At 42.2% G+C, this 17,795-nt stretch overlaps 1 protein-coding gene across 5 annotated transcripts; it reads left to right on the forward strand.

Moving 5' to 3' along the window:
* The first annotated feature begins 1,897 nt into the window (after positions 1-1,897).
* ARMCX2 (armadillo repeat containing X-linked 2) lies at positions 1,898-6,916 on the forward strand. Of its 5 annotated transcripts, none has more exons than XM_084788454.1 (6): positions 1,913-2,038; positions 2,259-2,345; positions 2,421-2,674; positions 3,206-3,323; positions 3,627-3,691; positions 3,974-6,916. In XM_084788454.1, exon 6 carries the CDS (start codon positions 4,105-4,107, stop codon positions 6,493-6,495), a length of 2,391 nt encoding a protein of 796 aa, XP_084644580.1. In that variant the 5' UTR covers positions 1,913-2,038; positions 2,259-2,345; positions 2,421-2,674; positions 3,206-3,323; positions 3,627-3,691; positions 3,974-4,104; the 3' UTR covers positions 6,496-6,916. The 5 variants fall into 5 exon arrangements, with proteins under 5 accessions (XP_084644579.1, XP_084644582.1, XP_084644580.1 ...); XM_084788455.1 differs by having other exon boundaries at positions 1,961-2,038; positions 2,234-2,345; XM_084788453.1 differs by lacking the exon at positions 2,259-2,345 and having other exon boundaries at positions 1,898-2,038.
* The last annotated feature ends 10,879 nt before the right edge of the window (positions 6,917-17,795 follow it).

A 17,795-nucleotide genomic window follows, 5' to 3' on the forward strand; every position in this document is an offset into this window, starting at 1 on the left:
GAAAAACTGTTTGGGCGTCACAGGCCTCTAATCTCACCTCCTAAAATCTACTTAGACCTGCATACAATCAAGAATAAAACCATTAAGATGAGTATAATTTCAGATAGAGCATAGAGTTAGCCAAGTACTAACACCCAACCAAGGTTAATCAGTGTAGCACTTGAGCATTGCAGTTTGGGTCTGGACACATACTTGGCTAAGGGAGCACCAAGAACACAACACACACACACAAAATACCTTTCTTGAGGCAGATCTCAATGTGCAGCCAGATCAGCTTTAAACTCATGGTCCTTCCTGCCCAAACCATCTACATGCCAGAATGAGACATGTACCACCAGGCTGAGGTCTTGTTATAACTTCAAAAGGCTATACGTAAACTCTTATAAGTTATCACAAAAACATGAATGAGGAATGGCGGCTACTTTGCAACAAACCTAGGATTCTACTGGTTGCCTTGGAGTTACGGAGGCCAGAAGGAAGAAGACCATCAGGCAATAACTATCAAACCAGGTAGTATTAAAGATAACATGGTGTATTAAAGATAACAGTCACCAGGACACTGTGTGAAAGAATATGCATCAAGCCAATCCAACAACCACTTCTGTCTTCATTGAAATATTCAACTCCAGGGGCAGACGGGAAGAACAAACTACTGTATGCATTACTGAGTCACCCCTAGAGGGGAAAGATAAGGGGCTAAAGGCACTCACCCGTGCCACCACTTTGATGACGTGTCCATATATCTTTTGAGTGTAAACAACAAAGTTAGATGTCTACATGCTGGGAATCACTAAAGGCTCAGACGTGTGGGAGGGAGTAGTGAACATCAGCGTCTATCTTTCTTAACAGAGCAAGGAGGATTTTACCATCCTGCACCGTTCATGCAATTCCTTTTTTTTTTTTTTTTTTTAGCCTTGAAGCTCTTCTTTTCACCCAAAGATGAATCCCTAAACTGGAACCTAACCCAGGGACAGGTGTTCAAAATTGTCATGGTTACAGCCATGAAATGACAGGATATTCACACAGCAGTAAGCAACTGCCATGGTCTTGTTAAATAAATGTATTTCTCTAACAAGGAAAGAGAAGATCATTACTTAATTCAACCTAAAAGTTATCCCAGAAGAAGAAAAATAGTATATTATATATCCAAAATATATAAGATAGGGCCACTGAATGCATCTTCACAGATCAATTCACAGATATGTGGAAATATGTTTATGTTATCAATAAAAATACATTTTTAGATTCTCAAATACTTAGGCTTTGAAATCTATTTCTTATGTGTCTAATAGAATTCATTTTTTATGTTGTAAAAAAGTATCAAAATTAACGTAAAAGAAAAGTCTTTGTTTTAAACAAAACGTTTCTCTTCGTTTTTGCTGCTGTTTCCCGCAGAGTTCTTGTTTTATTGTATCTTCTTCCTGTAAAAATATAGCTGTGAACATAGGGTTAAAAGTCTTTTAGAAGTGCAGGTTTCATGTCCAATTCTCGCCTCCTCATTGATATTTGTCCCTTATCTATACAGGAACAGAAACTCAACTGCAAGGAAGATGGTCAGAACTAGGTAGTGACTGGAGGAGGATGGAGAACGGAGAGAAAAGTTCGGAGTAACGGGGCGTGGGGGTGGTGTGGGCATTGAGATAGTTCCAAAAGAGGTGGGGAGTAAAAAAAAACAAGAACAGCAGTTCTCCTAGTAGCTGTTCCTCCCCAGTAACTAGAGAAAGAAAATTCATATAGGAAGAAGGGGCTACTTTTGGCCTCAGGGGTTACAAAGGTAATGAATGACTGACAGGACCTGATGCGGTGGGCTGAGGTAGGAGTGGCATAAAGGAGGGGGCTTCTGCTCTCGGTGGGAGTGGAATTCAAGGACCCAAGCTTACTGGTGATGAGGCCCTCACGTGACAAAGAGCTGACGTGGGCAAAGGTACTTAAAGCCTTGACGGCCATCCCTGCCATCTTTCTCCGGGTACCAACACTGTTAAGCTGCGCACTGCCAGGCAAGAAAGAGAGAAAAAAAAAATCCCTCAGAACTGGCCAGGTGAGTGAGAATGAACATTCTCTGGACCTAGGCGTGTTGAATGTCAAGACCACAGGCGCCTCTGCGGGCGAGGGTTTTCCAGACCCCGGGCCCACTTGGGGCAGCGGATTTTGGTGGGCAGCGGGAAGGGGTGGGGGGGTGGAATGAAAGGGCTACCCGGCGGCGTATAGAAGAAACCGCTTATTTCTCTCCCAGCTGTTTTGCGGTTTTGTTTTGACAGTCAGACTCTGCTCCCTACTTGCCTGCTGTTTGGAGAGGTGGAGGCAAAAGAAATAAACGTGGCAGCACATGAAAGCCCAGCAAAGAGGTTGGGATCGGGTGGCCGGAGGGGCTTGAAATTTGGAAGCAATCTCTATTTTTCACTCCCATTTTCCCTTTTCAGACACCTTGCAGCCACAACCCTGCTCCCCTCCTCCCTTTCCCCGACCAGCCCCCTGTCCTGGGGCGCTAGGAAATGGGTGTGCCAGCTTCTGTAGGAGAGATGGCGGATTTGGCGCTGTTCGGGCTTCTCAGGCTCGGGGACCGTGAGAGAATCTGGTATTAAACCGCCATGCTAACTGCCAGGCTGCTTTCCAGACACCTGCGGCCCCCACAGCCCTTCATCCTAGTTTTTTCCGCCCTGAAAAAGGAATTCGGGTATGCAGGCTAAAGAAATGGCGGTTGCTGGGAATTTGGGTTGGGGGTGGGGGGTGGAGCCCAGAGGAGAAAAAACACAGAAAATCGCGACCCTGAAATTGAGGAGGCGGGCCTAGCGTCCCTTTTTCTGCAGACTACTCCTAGGCCAAGAAGACTGGGGGCGGGCGGAGGAAGAAAAACAGCTGAGCATAGGCGGGGAACCCTAGAGTATCTGGCAGGAATCCCCTATGCTGCATTCTAGCCAGCTTTCTGAGCACTCTTGCTTTGCCCCCTCCGCTTCAATGCAGTAGAAGGGGTGTGGCGCTGCCTCAGAAAAATGGCGGCGAGGGGGGTGGGGCGAAATAGAAAGGGGGGGGGGATGCAGAGCAAGAGGAGCCTGCGCAAGTGGGGGGAGGGGTGGGGGAGGGGTGGGGGTAGGGGAGATGCTAAAGGCAGCAAGAATTAAAGGAATTGAAAGGTGGAATTCTTTGCCGCTGTGCTGTGCAGCTAGGAAAAAGCTAACACTAGGATTCTTGTTCTGCATGCTGATAGGTCCACCAGGTTCTTAGGCTGCCCGTGCAGTCTGTATTTCTGCCCTTGAGCCGGTCCTCAGCATGAAACTCCTTTGGCTGAACTAGAGGAGAGAGAAAAGGCCTCCGAATTCTTGCAGGTCAGTGTTTGGGGTGACAAATGTTGGCTCCCTGGTGTCGGTGTGGCAGGGGCCAGAATATCCAACCAGAATACCTCCCCCTGCATCCTTCCTTTCTTTAAGACACCTTTGTTCTGGCCTGTCCTTTTTGGTGCAGGGAAGGGGGCATGTGAGATCTGCTCCTTTTTTTTTGTTAATAGTTGGGGGGAGGAAAGGAGGAGTCTTGAGGGATTTTTGTTTTGGGGCCCACCAGAATGCATATCAGGGGAGAAACAACCTTCTGTCTACTAAAGGCTCAAAACCACCTGTCATCCTTACCCACAGATCCATCTGCCTTTAGGCTCTGCAGCTGCAAGCAGGTGGAAATTGCTCCTGATCCCAGGAAGTTGGTACGTACGTGAGCACTGTCTGAGGATATTTGAATGGGGTGCAAGTATTGTAGGTGAATCTCAGACTTCCCGTTCTCTGGCGGGTTTCCATTTTTACCCCCTCCCCATTTAGGAACAAATAGATTATTGGTACTGGCACTGGGACGGTGAGCTAGAATAGAAGGTGTGGCCTGGAGTTGATCTCTACATCAGCCAGTGCAGGCTTTGACCCCAGACTCTAAGGTTAAGCACAAACTGAACACAAACCCCGCGCCTCTCATTTCTGACATTTGCTCCTACTAGGTCCAACTCAGCTTGCAGCCTCAGAAGAACTTTCAAACCTGAGCTTGAAAGCCTCGATTTGACTGGTGCATACATTCCACTTAAGCAAGCCAGTTCCACACCCTGGATCAGAGAATCACTCCAGGCGTACCATGAGCCGTGCTCGGGATGCTGGCTGCGTAGCTGCTGGAATAGTGATCGGGGCTAGTGCCTGGTACTGTGTCTACAAATACACTAGGGGAAAAGATCAGAAGAAGAAGAGACCAGTCAAGCCTAAGAACCGGGCATCTGTGGGTACTGGAACCAGGGCTAGAGCTGGGCTAAGAGCTGGATTTACAATTGACCTTGGGCCAGGATTCAATCCCCCAATCCCAGTCAGTGTTGAGGCCATGAACAAGGCTCAAGAAAAAGCACCCACTCCTGCTACAGCTGTAGCTGAACAGGTGGTGCCAGCTGCACCCAGCCCTAAGGTGCAGAATGGGGCAGAAAGTAAAGTCCAGGAGACAGATGGGTCTGGGACTGAGTCTAATACAGAATCAGCAGCAGGCACTCCAGCTGCCTGTGTGGATACACCTCCTCCCAAGGTGGCAGAGGTTCCCACTGCTGCAGAGGCCCCAGAAATAGTAGGGACTCCCAAGATGGTAGAAGCTCCCAGCACCACAGAGACTTCTGTGGCAACAGCACTCCCTGGGCCAGCAGTGCCTCTGGGGATAGCCCAGTCTCCTGGGCCAGCAGTACCTTCCCCATCAATAATGACTCCTGGGCCAGCAGGACTTCCCTGGGCAGTCCAATCTCCTGGGCCAGCAGCGCCTCCCATGGCAGTGCAGTCACTTGTGCCAGCAGCACCATCCTGGGCAGTAGTAGCACCCCCTGGGGCAGTCTACATTCCTGTGGCAGCCCACTTTGCTGGGCCAGCAGCACCTCACAGGGTAACCCAGTCTCCTGGGACAGTGGTGCCTCCCCTTCCACCCCCATCTCTTGGGCCAGGAGTGCTTTCCAGATCAGTCCAGTCTTCTGTGACATCAGTGCCTCCCAGGGCAGTCCAGTCTTCTGTGCCAGTAGTGCATCCTGGGGCAGCCCAATCTACTGGGGTAGTAGTGGCTCCCAGGGCAGTCCAGTTTTCTGGAGCAGCAGTGCCTTCCATGACAGGAGCCCCTTCTGGGACACCAGTGCCTCCCAGGCAGGCAACAACTCCCAAGGCAACAGCATTAGCTAGGGCACAGACATCTACCCAGAGTGGGGCAACTACAGAAGTCATGCAGGTCCCTAGGGTGGGAGCACCTATTGAATCCACAGAGATTCCTAGAATGGCAACACCTGCCATGGTGGCTGAGGCCTCTCTGCCGATGCTTTCTGGGGCTGCAGAGACTCCTGGGACTTCAGGGTCCTCTAAGACAGCAGCAGCTGCTGGCAAGAAAGCAGCCCCTGGAGCTCACACTGGGGCTATACCTAAGGCTGGCTCAGCCACTGGAGCTGTGCCCAAAGGTGGAGGCAAGGGTGGAAACAGGAACCGGAATGGAGGCAAAGGCAAAAATAGGAAAAACAAGGTTGAAGTGGATGAATTGGGGATGGGCTTCCGCCCTGGTGATGGGGCTGCGGCAGCTGCTGCAGCCTCTGCTAATGGGGGACAGGCTTTCCTAGCAGAGATTCCCGAGTCTGAGGAAGGGGAATCTGGGTGGACTGATACAGAGTCAGATTCAGACTCTGAGCCTGAGGTCCAGCCCAGAGGGAAGGGAAAGAGAACCATTCCCATGCACAAGCGTCCCTTTCCTTATGAAATTGATGAGATTCTGGGTGTCCGAGATCTCAGAAAAGTCCTAGCCTTGCTTCAGAAGTCAGATGACCCCTTCATCCAGCAAGTAGCGCTGCTCACCCTGAGCAACAATGCCAATTACTCGTGTAATCAAGAAACGATTCGAAAGCTGGGAGGCCTCCCAATTATTGCAAACATGATCAACAAAACTGACCCCCACATTAAGGAAAAAGCCTTGATGGCCATGAATAACCTGAGTGAGAATTATGAAAACCAGGGCCGACTCCAGGTGTATATGAATAAAGTGATGGATGATATCATGGCTTCTAACCTGAACTCAGCAGTACAGGTAGTTGGACTAAAGTTTTTAACAAACATGACTATTACTAATGACTACCAGCACCTGCTTGTCAATTCCATTGCCAACTTTTTCCGCTTGTTATCTCAAGGGGGTGGAAAAATCAAGGTTGAGATTTTGAAAATACTTTCCAATTTTGCTGAAAATCCAGACATGCTCAAGAAACTTCTCGGCACCCAAGTGCCGTCCTCATTCAGTTCCCTTTATAATTCTTATGTGGAATCAGAAATTCTTATTAATGCCCTTACTCTGTTTGAGATTATCTTTGACAACCTCAGGGCAGAAGTGTTCAACTACAGGGAATTCAACAAGGGCTCCCTGTTTTACTTATGTACTACATCTGGGGTGTGTGTGAAGAAAATTCGAGCCTTGGCAAATCACCATGACCTCTTGGTGAAAGTGAAAGTTATAAAACTGGTGAACAAATTCTGATTGAGCTGCGCCCTCAAGGTGTGTGTATGTGTGTGTGTGATTTCTTGGCGTTCCAGTCTGCAAGCATTAAAAGTGAGACATCGTTGCTTTTCTACTTGTGTGTGTAGTAAAGGAATCCTCTCAGCTGCCAGTTCTGCATAATGTATCTTTCAGAGTGATGTTATCTGTGACTGTCACCGGCTTTAAGCTGAACCATTTTCTGAATACCAAATAGTCCTGTAGCCCTGTAGTCCTGAAGACATATTTGTGATTTGAATTGTGCTACTTGGGTGGAATATTTTTACTGGGTCCTCTATGTGAGTTGACAACAATCTTGTTTATGAATGGCCTACTCTGCTCTTACTTGCTTTGACTTGAATTTTGTCACCAAAGACTTCATATGTGTAGCATCAATAAAGTGTATGTTGCAAATGGCAAGAAATTGTTCTCTCATGCGTAAACTCAGCCTACCTGCATGATTAAGGAACATGAATACACATGGACTAGTAACAGTACCTGGGCATGTGCTCAGTGTCAGACACTGGGAAGTTGTTATCTGGGAACATGAAGCAGAACATGAATTAAGGATGCACTTAAGATAAGCTGAAAAGTAGCCTAGAAAAAAAGAAATGGTATGAAGAAAGGCATATATAAAAGGAAAACCAGGGCTGGAAGATAGATCAGTTGGAAAGTCCTTGCTTCACAAGTGTGAGGACTTGGGTTTGATCTTCAGAACCCACTTAACGCTGTATGTGATCAGGTCCACTTAGAATCTTGGCCCGGGGCTTGAATAGGCCAGAAGATCCCTGGGCCTCAGTGGCCAGCCAGTCTAGCCTATTTGATGACCTCTAGGCCAGTTAAGAAAGCCTGTATTAAAGGAGGATTTGCATTTCTGAGAATGATATCCAAGCTTATCCTCTGATCTCTACACATATGACCATGCACATAAAAATAAAATGTAATCTGGAGGTAATGTGCAACATGGATTGCAGCTGACATGGGCTTAGGGGGAGAGCTAAAATGAGAGCATTTGTTTGAACGTTATAATAAACCAAGCCCGAAATGATGAATGATGAAATGGGGTGGTAATAAGACATGGGCACACAAGAGTGCACAAATGCATCCTTGCACACACACACTCATATGCACAGAGAGAGAAAGATCTACAGTTCATCATGATAACTAGAGGGAATATCACCATATTATATACTTGACAATTGCTATAGCAGAAGATTTCAATGTTCTAATAACAAAAAGTAAACATGATATATTTTATAAAGTAACAATTTAATCATCCCATAATATGTACATGTATTAGAACATGATTTTGTGCACAAGAATATACTCAGCATTTTTCAATTCAGCTAAAAAATTAAAAATAGTATACTGCTATACAAGCATTACACTTGATTGTAGCCAAAAGGCTGAGAAGGGATCTACACACAAATTAAAAGCATGGTTTTTAAGAGTTTATGACACTAATAAGGGTTCACACAATTGAGTGAAAATTTTTCAGATATTTAGTATGTATATCTCTATATATTTCTTAGATAAATTGGGACCATATTGTAATCAGTATTTCTCAATGTGTAGCCCACAAAATATTACAGGTTCTTGAAAATGTAAGGTCAAAACCATTCTTAAAACAATACTAACATGCTATTTACTGTTTTCATAGGATTGACATTTGGTGCAAAAGCGATGAGAAAATTACCAGTGTAAGAGCAGGGACCAGGACAATGATGTCAAACAACACTAGTAGTGATTGCATTTTCTTTACAATGATAAACTCTTAAAATCTAGTTTTATTTTTTAAATCCTTCAATAAAGTCCCCATTCGTTATGAAATGGCACATGCTAAACCTTAATGCTTGAGTGCATGTCCTTCAAATATTCTGTGTGATGATGTAAGAAGTACATGCAAAACACTGCACTGCTATTTTAAGTCAATGATTTTCTTGAAGAAAAATTATGTAAGTTGGTAGCTCTCAATGTGGGAGTCATAACCCCTCTGGGGAGATCAAAAGACCCTTTTCACAGGGCTTGTCCAAGACCATTGGAAAACACAGGTATTTACACTATGATACATAATGGCAAAATTACAGTTATGAAATAGTAAATGAAAGTAATTTTACAGTTGGGGGTCAGCACAACATGAGGAACTGTATTAAAGGGTCGCAGCATTAGGAAGGTTGAGAACCACTAATTTCAGTTGTTCACTGAAGTAATTATTGGTCATAGAACATCATTTTACTTAGGAATGACTTTCAGATAGTCTATAGCTTTTCACACTTATGCATTTGGTAGACTATTTTTTTAATTATCTGAAGAAATTCTTTGTTGTTGCTGTTGTTGTTGTTGTTTATATATATAGTATCTATCTCTAAGATGGCTCTCCAGGATAGCAAGTTCTTTTTTTTTAAAGATTTGTTTATTTATTATTATGTATACAGTGCTCTGCCTGCATGTACACCTGCAGGCCAGAGGAGGGCATCAGATCTCATTATGGATGGCTGTGAGCCACCATGTGCTTTCTGGGAATTGAACTCATGACCTCTGGAAGAGCAGTCAGTGCTCTTAACCTCTAACTCATCTCTCCAGCCCCTGAAAAAATTCTTTAAGGAAAGCATTTCACAGTATTGACCCCAACAATAAAATCTTAGCTTTTAAGAAGAGAAAATTTTTGACGAACTAGAATGCTCACCTCTAAGCTTGACTGCTCATAGTAATTGAAGTTTTTCTGGGGATGTTGCAATTATAGTGAAGGTCAGTGACCTCTCCCCTTCCAATCTTCCTAGGGGAGAGCTGAAGGAAGCTTTAGAGAGGAGAATTGCTCTTATTCAGCTTTAGTGGTATTGTGCCTATGTCATTCAATAAGTAATAGAATTGCTGTGATGAGGAGAGACTCATGATTTTTCTGAATCCTTGATAATGAGAACCTGAAAAGATGTTGGTCCTGCCATAGTCATGTGTTTTTCTGCTTGACTTGGAATTTCTATTTGAGCTCATATGGTGCAAATGGGTACACCAGCATCTGTTAGCTTAATTCCAGTTGCTGAGGTAATTAAACCATATTCCTCTGCTCAGGTTGACACTGGCCACTTCTATCCCCTTGAAATGAAACCTGTTCTGTACAGACACATGTGTCAAGGCCTTATGAGTGAGCAAAAAATCATATACTAGACATTTTGTTTTGCAAAGTCTAGATTTGAGTGTCTTAAATCACATCCCATATGAGAATCAACAACATAAAGTACATGTGTCCGAAGCTTAAAACAGTTCCTCAAAATATTTGATTTAGCAAACTAATAACAATAGGCACTAGAAATTGGCCATCCACTCTCTATTATTCCTGAAACATGACCACTGAAACATGCATTACAAATTGGATGGGATCAGATATTGATTTCTAAGAATACTGAGAACATCTAGTAAAAACATTTAGTTAGACTGAATAAGGGGTTCAACATAAAAGATAAAGAAATTAAGAAAGCCTACTATAAGAATCCTGTTCCACTTAGAGCTGTCAGACAGACCTCTGAGGGAATGAATTTCAAAATTAGGCTTCTTGGTTGCTTAATTGTAATATAAGTTGAATTTACCACCTTGCCAGATGTCTTTAGTAAGACAAAGAATACTGATAACTGAAGTAAGTGATCTGGGAAATCCTGAGCCTCTTTGAGCTTTTAAAAAATTAGTTTTCATTGTGCCCTGATAAGGAGGAAAATGGAAAGTTGCCTCATACGAGACTCAAATTTTGAAATTTTAAATTAAGTTAGGTGTGTGGTTAAGACAGAACAATATAAGAAAAAAGAGGAATGGCCTAGAGAAATGGCTCAGCAGTTAAGGACCAGAGCTTGGCTCCCAGCGCCCTCATTGGGGATCACACAACTGTCTGTAATTCTAGCTCCAGGGCCTTTGATACTCTCTTCTGGCCTCAGTAGACACGTACACTCACACGCACGGACACACACACACACACACACACACACACACACACACACACACACACACACACAAAGAGTTAAAAATAAAATAAAATCTTAAAAAAGGAACCAAGAGAATAATAGATTTTGAATGAGCTTTTATTTTTAATATAAGATCAGTACAAATTAATCACAGTGGAATTCCCATCTATTACTGTTGTGGGTTAGCTCTAGATTTGAATAAAATATGAAGAGAAAAGCTTCAAGATCAACCCCTGAAATAATCAACATGGAGTGTAGCAACCAGGAAAAGTGTGTGCTGCACAAGCATGGGGACCTGACCTCAGATTCTTACATAAAAGTCAGGGCATCTCAGCACTGGGAAGGTGGAGTCGGTAAGGTCTCTAGAGTTTATTGACCAGCCAATCTGGCCAAATTGGTGAGCTTCAAAGATTAAGATATACTCTCAAAAATTAAGGTGGAGAGTGATTGAGGAAATACATCTACACACACACACACACACACACACACACACACACACACACACACGAGAGAGAGAGAGAGAGAGAGAGAGAGAGGGGGGGGGGGAGGGAGGGAGGGAGGAGGGACGGAGGGGGAGAGGGAGAGAGACAGACAGACAGACAGAGACAGACAGACAGAGACAGAGACAGGGAATGAGGGATAAAACATGTGTATAAAACAGTAAAGAATACAATTCACTCAGGAGAAAAGAATGTGAGATCTGAAAGAAAATGAGAGAGAAAAGTGAAATGTTTTAAATAGCAAGACAAACAAAGCACAAAGTTCAAATGTATTAGTAACCACAGTACACGAAAACAGGCTGCATCCGCTAGTTAAAAGATAGCATCCAATTTTAAAAACCCAGTGCATGCTGATGAATAGGCAAAGAGAAACTTCAGAAGTAAAAGACACAAGAAGTTATACTATAGAAGCACTAAGCAAAAAATAGCAAACACAGTCAAAATTACTTTTTAAAAGTCTTTAAGAGAAAAATCTTTATTATAATAAAGAAGAGTGGAATGACTAAGCAAGTTGCTTTATATTGACTCCATGGTTGGTTGTCAATGACAACAAGTGTACTATTAGTACAAACAGCTTGGATGAATCCCAAGGGCCTTGTACTGAAGAACATTTCAAAAAGTCATATATTGGGCTAGTGAGATATCTCAGTGGGTAGAGAATCTTGCCATCAAGCCCAAGGACATGAGTTCAATCCCCAGCACCCACCTGATGGAAGAAGATAACCAACTCCCACAAGTTGTCCTTTAACCTCCATATGAGCACTTTGGCATGACAGACACATAGACAGACAGATGCACACACATACACACACAAATAAATATATGTAATTTAAAATATTTGGAACTTTTTTATGTGTGTGTGAGTTTTGTCTGCATGCATGTATATACTTTGTGAGTACTTAGTGCCCAGATACACCAAAAGAGGGAGTTAGATCTCCTGCAACTAGACTTAACAGACAGCTGTGAACTGCCTCATGGGTGCTGGGAATTGAACCTGTGTCCTCTGGGAGAACATACAATGCTCTTACTCTCTGAGTCATCTCTCTAGCCCCCATAAAAATTGAAGTCGCATACTATGTTTCCACTTTTAAAATATTCTTGGCCTGGCATAATGGTGCAGGCCTTTAATCCCACCACTTGAGAGTCAGAAGCAGATTGATCGCTATGAGTTCAAAGCCAATCTGGTCTACATAGTGAGTTTCAGGAAAACCAGAACAAATAATGAGAGCTGCCTTTAAAAAATTCTTCAACTGTCAAAATAGAGAAAGGAGGAGAATAGATAGTTGTTGCCATGGATCCAGGACGGTGAAGTGAGAATGTATGCAAGTAATAAAGGGCAGCATAAAGAAGATATGTGTGGTGGTGGGTTAGACCTGTATCCTAATTGCAGAGTAAAATGACATAGTTATATAACTACTTTGTTCTAATGTCAGTTTCCTAAATTTGATATTGTATAATAGTTCTGGGCAACTTAAACATTGAGAAAAACTGTGTGAAAAGTGAAAGAGATTTCTCTGTACTGTTCTTTTCAATTTCCTGTAAATGCAAAAGGACTTCAAAATAAAAGTCTTTACATTTTACTAGAAAAATCTAAATGTATATTCAATAAAATCACCTCAAAATATATGAACAAAAGTCTTTCTCAGTATGGTGTTGCATGTCTATACTCCCAGAACTTAGGAAGTAGAGACAGGAGACTCTGGAGTTCCTGAGCAGCTTAGGCTATGTAGCAAGTTCTAGGTCCTCTCTCAAAAAAAAAGTAAATTTTGCTTGTACTACAGTAGACAGCCCAACACCGATGTGCATGCTGGCAACACTAATTGGACTCAGTAACTTAAGTAAAGACATCAAGTTGGGCAGGGTATGTAGGAAGAAGGATCTGAGAGAAAGTGGAGGGGGAAAAGAAGGCTGGATTGGAACAAAATAAGATGTGTTCATGGATAGTGGAAAAAATCAAAGTGAAACTAAAAAGAACACTCTTACAGAGCTATAAAAGAAACCATCAGATCATCAGCCACACAGAAGAATTGAACACATTTTCTTAATCTTTAAACATAGAGAAGAAAATACACAGCAAAGATAAAAAATGCTGAATGCTGCAACAAATTAATTAAATAAGAAACATACAGAACCCTATAAAAGTAAAATACTCTTTGAATCCTGCAGAAAAGGAGGTGGAAAGAGTATAAGAGCCAGAGGGGTCAAGGACAGTACAAGAAAACCTACATAATCAACTAACCTGGGCACATAGGGGCTCACAAAGACTGAACTGCCAACCAGAGAGCAACCATGGGCTGAACCTAGAACCCCTAAACATATGTTGCAGGTGTGTGGCTTAGTCTTCTTGTGGGACTCCTAATAGTGAGAGTTGACTCTGGTGCCTGATTTTGTGATCTTTTTCTCCTACTGGGTTGCCTGGTCCAGCCTTGATACAGGGGAAGTGCCTAGTTTTACTGCAACTTGATATGTCATGGCTAGTTGATATTCATGGGAGGCCTGACCTTTTCTGAAGAGAAAAGGAGTAGTAGTAAATGAGAGAGGGGAGAGGAGAGGTGAGATGAAAGAACTGGGAGGAAAGAAGGGAGGGGAAACTGCAGTTGAGATGCAAAAAAATTAAATAGCCCCTTTTAAGTAAACATAGTACATTTACAATAGCTGATCATGAACTTGGATATATGTGAATTATCAGCAAATTCAAAGAACATTTATCATAAAGATTAGCTTATTGGACCAATCCACAGTTCAGATAGAAAAATACAACAAAATAACATTTTTAAAATCCCATGAGCCAAGCTGAGTCTAATGGACCCATAAACTTAGCTGAAGCATGAAGATTGGTAATTCGAGGCCAACCTGGACTACATGAGATTCTGTCTCAAAATAAAGCAACTGAGACAAAACAAAATAAAAACCTAAGCCAGATGTTGCAGGATATTTGATCCCATTGCTAACCTCAACATGTGAACTTGAAAAATCTTTTTCTTCTTGTGGTGTGGCTCAGCCCTAGCACACACCTATAATCCAAGAGCTCTTTGTAAGGAAGAACTAATAAAGCCAACCATGTTCAGGAGGTGAAGCAAGCTGACAGAGATTAAACAGAAAAGAGGGACATAGAGTTCAGACTATTTAAAGCAGCATGGAGAAGAAAGAGCTTTTTCTTACTGGGACATGAGCTGAGTGGGAAAGGGCTTTTTCCTTCTGGGATGTGAGCTGAGTAGGAAAGTCAGCTGGGTGCTTTCTCTGCCTCTCTGAGCTAATAGGCTTTCACCCTAGCATCTGGCTTCTGCATCTGCTTTGGTAAAATTGAACATTTGGGATTTTTGTTCTTTAAAACAATAGCCAGACACAGTGGCACATGGAAAACTGTGACAGAAGGAGCACCAGTTCAAGGCTAGTCTGAGCTGTATGGCTACACAGTCTCAAAAAAACTACTACTCTAGCAAAACCAAATGCTTGTGCTCTGGGTTTTTAGAGTATGCCTTTAAATTTTTGGTAGGTTATAAAAGGAAATGTAACAGAACATTTTAAATATTAACAGCAGAATTAAGAAAATGATGGTGGTGGTCACTTTCATTGTTAGTGAAAGGGCCTCATATCTTTGCCTAACAGACCAGACCAGCTCTGAGATTCGAAGATGCCGAAAATCAAACAGTTCCAAATTCTTTGTGTGCTGGAGGATAGTCAGTATGCATGAGAGGTAGAAAACATTACAAAATTATTTTCATGAGGAGGAGGTGGGCTGGACAGTTGGCTCAGCAGTTAAGAGCACTTGCTACTCTTGTGAAGAATCACAGCCATCTTTAACTCCCATTACATGGGAGTGTGGAGTCCTCTTCTGGCCTTTGTGGGTACTAAGCATGAATGTGGTACATATACATGCATAGAGGCAAAACACACACACATATGAAAAATTTTTTAAATAAATTTTTAACAAGAAAAGAAAATGTTCCATTTCCCGCAAACCTTAAGGGAGATCTCTCCTTTTTCAGTATATTGAAGCAATGAGTACAATACAAGAAAGCTTCAGAACTGTTTGGGGCTGGCCTCTGCATAGTATCTGCCTCCAATTTTCTAAACTCAAAAAGATGGTTGTAAAACCAATGTGTGACATATAAACCATTCATTTCCAACACTCAGATTTGTTTGTTATCTCCAGTTTGATGTTTTAGAGTTGGACTCAGAGGTCTACTAGGACAGCTTTGCATTTCTTCTCTTTTGGATGGTCTGGTCTCCAAGAAGGAGAAGAGTCAGGTACTTTAGGGTTGAGTATCATGGTTTCAGCTTCATTGTGGAGTCTACATGTTTTCTAAGAATCGTCCTTGTTAGGAAGGTTTGCACCTTTATTACATTTAAGCTATACCCATTGAGAATATGGAGAGGTTAAAAGAGCTTGCTGTTCTTGCAGGGGACCAGAGATTCTCAGCACGCATGATGGGCTCTTCATAATAGCACCTGTGGATCTGACACCCTCTTTGGCCTCCTACATTCCTGCAATCCTAGTGCTGGGAGAGTTGAAGTAGATGAATTGCCAAATTGAAACTAGCTTGAGCTACATGTCTCAACCCTATGTCCAAAATTGAAAAAGGAAACCTGCTACATGTTGATGCCTCTTTTATAAAAAGATGTTCTTTGCCAGTTGCTACTATCAAGCTCTGACTTCTTACATTCAGATCAGGCTGAAGTGGCTGTATCTTTTGTTACTTAGTCTCTTTTTTATGGATTTCTGTACCCTCCATCTATCTCTGCAGAAGTGTTCCTTTTGAGGTGTTTCTTTGTTTCAAAGCAAGGTGGGACTCGTTTTTATAGACCAGGCTGGCCTTGAACTCACAGTGACCTGCCTGCTTCTGCCTCCCAAGTGCTAGATCCTTTTGAGTTTTAATCTTTTTGGCATGCAAAATCTTGTGATAACTTTCATCTGTTCTTTGTGAATTCTTTGTAAAAATTGCTCTGTGCAATCTTTGATCTTTAATTTTTATTACTTTGTTGTACTGATAAGAATTTGAGAAGCTTGCAAAGAATACTTAAATTTCATATGCTATTTTAAGTCTGTTAAAAATATTTAAAGTATAAAATGAAGAATCTGGTGATTGAAATTTAAAAAGCAATTATATTATTTCCATTGCCTTTGGGTTCAAAATTATGTAAATCAAATAGTATTTGGAATTAAATCTTAGAAAGCAGTATTTAATATTGAAAAATAAATAAATATATAATTAACTATGCTCATGGACATCACCTGCTAGTGTTAAAGATGTAAATAAAACCACTAATTTATACCAAGTTTTTAAAAAAGAAAATGATAATATAAAATTATTACATGCAATAAAATGTGTTTAAGGAGAAATAATTTTAATTTTTAAATTGTCTGAATTATCCAGAATAGATAGGTATACAAACTCAGGAAAGCAAGTTTCTTCAATCTCATAGCTCTCCAACTCAGTATATTGCTTTTGTTATACAGAAACTTAACCATTGTGCCCCAGAAGTCATCTGCACTACTTTTACTTACAGTGTCTTGCCCAATACTCTGTATACTAAGAAACTGGAGAATATAAGTACACTGATCATTTGGTGAGCAAAATGTATCCCTTCCACATCAGATCAATAACGGTAGTATGGAAAAGATATATAGATGAATGGAAAGGCTTATAGGAAGACTTAAATAGAGAAGCAATAAACTGAAATTAGCACCACAAATCAATGGGAAATAAGTCAACTATTTAGTATATAGTATACTTGCTATTCATCTCTCCCTAGTACCAACTCTATAAACTTGGACTCTAGAAGATGAGCAATCTAAATATGGAAGCTAAAATATGAAACTAATAGAATGGGCTGGAGAGATAGCACAGATGGTATAGTGCTTGCTGAGCAAACATGAGAGCCTGATTTTGATCTCCCAGTATCCACATATAAAAATCTAGATGTATTTTTGCTTGCTTGTAACCCAGTACTGGAGATGTGGAGTTAGGAGGGTCCTTGGAACTCACTGACCACCCAGCCTAGCCTGCTTGGAGTTCCAGACTAGTGGGAAACCTTCAAATATTAAAGAAGGTGGAACCTAAAGGTTTGACAACCAAGGTTGCCTTCTGGCTTCCACATGCATATTCACACATATGTACTTGTGTACACACACACACACATACACCATATACAAATTAATGAATAAAGAATAATGTCTTTCTGTCTTAGAGTAGATAACAGTTCCTTAAACCAAATCTTAGAAATAGCATTACAGCTGGGACCATAGGTTAGTGGTAGAGCACATTCTCTTTTATATATATTTTCATTAATTTATTTAATCATTTTACAGCCTGAGCACAGCCCCTTCCCTCTACTCTTCCTAGTCCCACCCTCACATCCCCTCCCCCATTCCTCTCTCACCTTCTCCTCAGAAAAGGGGAGACCCCTGATGGGTACCAATCGACCCTGGCACATCAAGTCACAACAGAACTAAGTACATCCTCTCCCATTGAGGCCAGACAAAACAGTCCAGTTAGGGGAAAGGGATCCAAAGGCAGGCAAGAGAGCCAGAGACAGCCCCTGCTCCCATTGTTAGGGCACCCACATGATGACCACACTGTAAATCTGTTACATATGTGCAGGGGGGCTAGGTCCAGCCCATGCATGCTCTATGGTTGGTGGTTCAGTCTCTGTGAGCCCCCGTGGGCCCAGGTTAGTTGACTCTGTAGGTCTTCTTGTGGTGTCCTTGACCCCTCTGGTTCCCTTTATCTTTCCTCACTCTTCCTCAGAACTCCTGGAGCTCTGCCTATTGTTTGGCTTTGGGTCTCTGCATCTGTTTCCATCAACTGCTGGATGAAGCCTTTCAGAAGGCTGATACAGTAGAGTACAT

Source organism: Acomys minous (genome assembly GCF_964271855.1).
Source record: "Acomys minous genome assembly, chromosome: 7".
NCBI lineage: Eukaryota > Metazoa > Chordata > Mammalia > Rodentia > Muridae > Acomys > Acomys minous.